General features: G+C 40.5%; 1 protein-coding gene across 1 annotated transcript in view; it reads right to left on the minus strand.

Annotated features, from left to right (window-relative positions):
• LOC106877771 (breakpoint cluster region protein) overlaps positions 1–3716 on the minus strand; it is a 29093-nt gene that overhangs the window by 21153 nt on the left and 4224 nt on the right. The window contains exons 4-5 of the mRNA XM_052968495.1: positions 2189–2219; positions 1083–1157 (exon numbers count right to left, since the gene is read on the minus strand). Coding sequence (XP_052824455.1) covers positions 1083–1157; positions 2189–2219 — 106 coding nt within the window. The remainder of the gene's footprint in view (positions 1–1082; positions 1158–2188; positions 2220–3716) is intronic.

The raw sequence follows: 3716 nt of genomic DNA on the forward strand, positions 1-3716 counted from the left end.
AGAGAGAGAGAGAGAGAGAGAGAGAGAGAGACACACACAGAGACAGAGACAGAGAGAGACAGAGACAGAGACAGAGAGAGACAGAGACAGAGAGAGAGAGTAATCCCTCAACTACCGGGGGTGTTACGTTCCAAAACCCCACGCGATAGGTGAAAATCCGCGAAGTAGAAATAGTACTGTACTGTATACATGTTTTTTTATTAATTTTATAAGTTGCATATATTTATCTTATTACAGTAATCCCTCGACTATTGCGGGTGTTACGATTCAAAAGCTGCTCCCACTCCGACTGGTGAAAATCCGCGAAGTAGAAATGGTGCTGTACTGTATATTTTTGGGAATTATTTTTATAATTTGTAAATATTAATTTTATTATAATTACAAAGCAACACCACGGCGGAATCAACATAAGTTTAAATAATAGACTGCAGTAGACAAACCGCGATAGGTGGACCGCGATAGGCGAACCGCGATAGGTGGACCGCGATAGGTGAATTGCTTTATGGCAAGGCATTACTGTATTTTCATATATTTAAGCCTTTGTATATCTAAGCCTTTATGTATTTAAGCCATTATAATTTCTTCCCCACACTCATAGGAGTTTTATTTTCCATACAGTATTTGCGATTCTTTGTTTACTCACCTACGGTACAGCTACACCTGCACCTGTATTTGTAAATATATCACCGCTTACTATAACTGACCTTAAGAGTAACTGAATAGCGAGGGATTCAATCCCCAGTTTCGTACATTGGTGTGTGTGTGTGTGTGTGAGTGTGTGTGTGTCTGTGTGTGCGTGCCTGGGTGTCCATGTGTGCATGTCTGTGTGCGTGTGTGAGTGTGTGCGTCTGTGTGTGTGTGTGTGTGCGTGTGTGTGTGCGTGTGTGTGCGTGTGTGTATGTGTGTCTGTGTGTGCATGCCTGTGTCTCCGTGTGTGCATGTCTGTATGTGTGTCTGTATGTGTGTCTGTGTGTATGTGTGTGTGTGTGTGTGTGTGTGTGTGTGTGTGTGTGTGTGTGTGTGTGTGTGTGTGTGTGTGTGTGTGTGTGGGTGTGTGTAGGATAACCAATAATTCTACAAACCTGCATTTTCTTCCAAACAATGGACTTGATGGACTAAAACATCCAGTGTGCCGCTGTAATAATGTATATCGTCCACTGAAAATAAACAAATATTAGACAATACACAACTATAACGTAATCAGTGCGCGAGGAGAATGTAGTGCAGTTTCTTAGTTTGTATGTGGTCGCTCAACTCACTAGAAATAACAGTCGAATCTTCCTTAAATCATATCCTACTCTCTTAGGATAAGCATACCTCGCAGCTGAAATGCAAATGAGGGCAGGAACATCAAAGGCGGAGGGCTGACAGAATCGTTAGCAAGCTGGACGAAATGCTTAGCAGTATTTCGTCTGCTGTTACGTTCTGAGTTCAAATTCTACCGAGATCGACTTTGCCTTTTATCCTTTCGAGGTCGATAAATTAAGTACCAGTTGCGCACTGGGGTCGATCTAATCGACTTAATTCCTTTGTCTGTCCTTGTTTGTCCCCTCTATGTTTAGCCCACAAGGGGCTAAACATAGGGGGGGGGGGCATCAAACTCCCTTATTCACCAAATGCCACATATCAGATGAGGTTTCAAGTAATGAAAGTGTAGCAAAACTAACAGCTCTCGAGTTGAAACTAGTAAAAGAATAAAAGAATAATAAATAGACTATATAGCGCTATTTACTTCTAAAAAACCTGGATGGTCACAACTGAAATTTAACCATAGGTATAATACGGGTATCTCCAATATCTTTATTATACCCTAGGTATAATATGGGTATCTCCCATATCAATTATATCACGATTAAGAATCTCAGAAGTTTCTTCTAGCTTCTGCTTGCACCGTAAAGGTTGATGAGAATCTAAACCCTAAAACCCACAGTGTTCTTGTGAGGACCTTTGAAAGACAAATCCCCACAAATCCATTAATTAATGGAATGAGTGAGGTGCCTGATACCGTGCACCACAAACGTGAGCAGAATAGAAACAACAGACTCGATGTAACAGCACAGTTGACCATGGGCTAAAACAAAGAAACGAACGAACAATAACACCAGCGATACACACACACACACACACACAGAAAAAAAATAACAGCAAAGACATTAACGAAGAGCAATGTTTTTCACATTTCTTTTACCTGCAAACTTCAAATCTGGCATCTGTGAGACCTGTAAAAAGGGAAGAAGACAGGCTGTTGAATAATAATTGCACACACACACACACACACACACACACACACACACACACACACACACACACACACACACATGTACATATAAATAAAGTCGGATACGTTATATACTAGCAGAAGTACCCGGCGTTGCTCAGGATTCAAATACTACAATGCTTCTGAAACTTAGTAAATTTCCTATGTCATAAATAACATTAACGCCAAATTAACAAAATTGATCGCTTATTGTAACAATTGTAACAAAACTGTCGCAAATTGTAACAAAATTGGTTGCCGGGTACCGCTGAATCCAAACGGTAACAGTTTGATACGAAGTCCTGAGAAGGGCTTTAATGCGTTCTCGAATGTGTAACAATCATGAGTGAAGTAACCTTTTGTCGTTCTCACAATTTGATAAGAAGCTCCGAAAAGGCCTTTAACGCGTCCTCAGGTGGTGTAAGAATCGTATGTAAAGTGGCCCTGAAAAGGGCCTTTTTTTTCGTTTACACCGAAAGCAACGGAACTGTGAAATGTGAAATTCTGTGAAAACAGATGACAAGCTTAAGTTGGACAAAGGAAAAGAAACATGGTTCATGAAGTGCCTACAACACCTCTCTGTAGACCACATTTTTTTGTTTTGCCATTAGGTGCAAGTACGAATAAATTTTATTGCTTCCAACTCTGGAGCATCCGACATATAACTGGTCATGAGGGAAACATGGCTCGCCTAAATGGAGGCCTGCCGTGGTTAGGGTTTGGCACGATGAATGAAAAAATTAACCTATTAAACGAATTATTAAAAAAAGGTGGAAGCAAGGACAGGCAGTTAGCTATCTGGACACAAAGATACTGAATACAATATTTTTTAACGACACGTAAGCTAAAAACTAGTTGGCAGCAACAGTATGAAGGAGTTAACTTAATTGAGTATGGGGACAACAAAAAATTTCAGCAGTAAGTTAAAGCAATAATGTCAACTGGTAAGCCTAACATGTAAGCCGAAGCGCGTATGAGATATGCACAAAAGCGCATCAATAATTACGATTTGGCACTGGCATGATCAGATGAACAGTGTTCCACCAATGAAATTTAGTTAAAGAATTAATTGGACGGGCTCATATTCATAGTCCACTCCTTGTTGACAGACCATTGACGTAATGCCATTAAGGAAAATGGTGGTGAAAAGGAGTCATTATGATCGTCGGCGATAATAGGGGAGAGTCTTTGGTCGGCCCGAGGCTATAGTAAAAGACATTCGCCCAAGGTACCACGCAGTGGGAATGAACACAGAACCATGTGGTTGGGAAGTAAACTTCTTACCACACATATACCTTTATGTTAAGTTATAATGAAAACAATTTTACACTCCGACGCTGGCTTAGCTGGCCGAAACTTTGAAGTCACTGTCAACAACATTTTGGTACAAGAATAACGTATATATATGTGTGTGTGTGTGTGTGTGTGTGTGTGTGTGTGTGTGTGTGTGTGTGTGTGT

This window comes from Octopus bimaculoides, chromosome 6 (assembly GCF_001194135.2).
Source record: "Octopus bimaculoides isolate UCB-OBI-ISO-001 chromosome 6, ASM119413v2, whole genome shotgun sequence".
Lineage (NCBI taxonomy): Eukaryota > Metazoa > Mollusca > Cephalopoda > Octopoda > Octopodidae > Octopus > Octopus bimaculoides.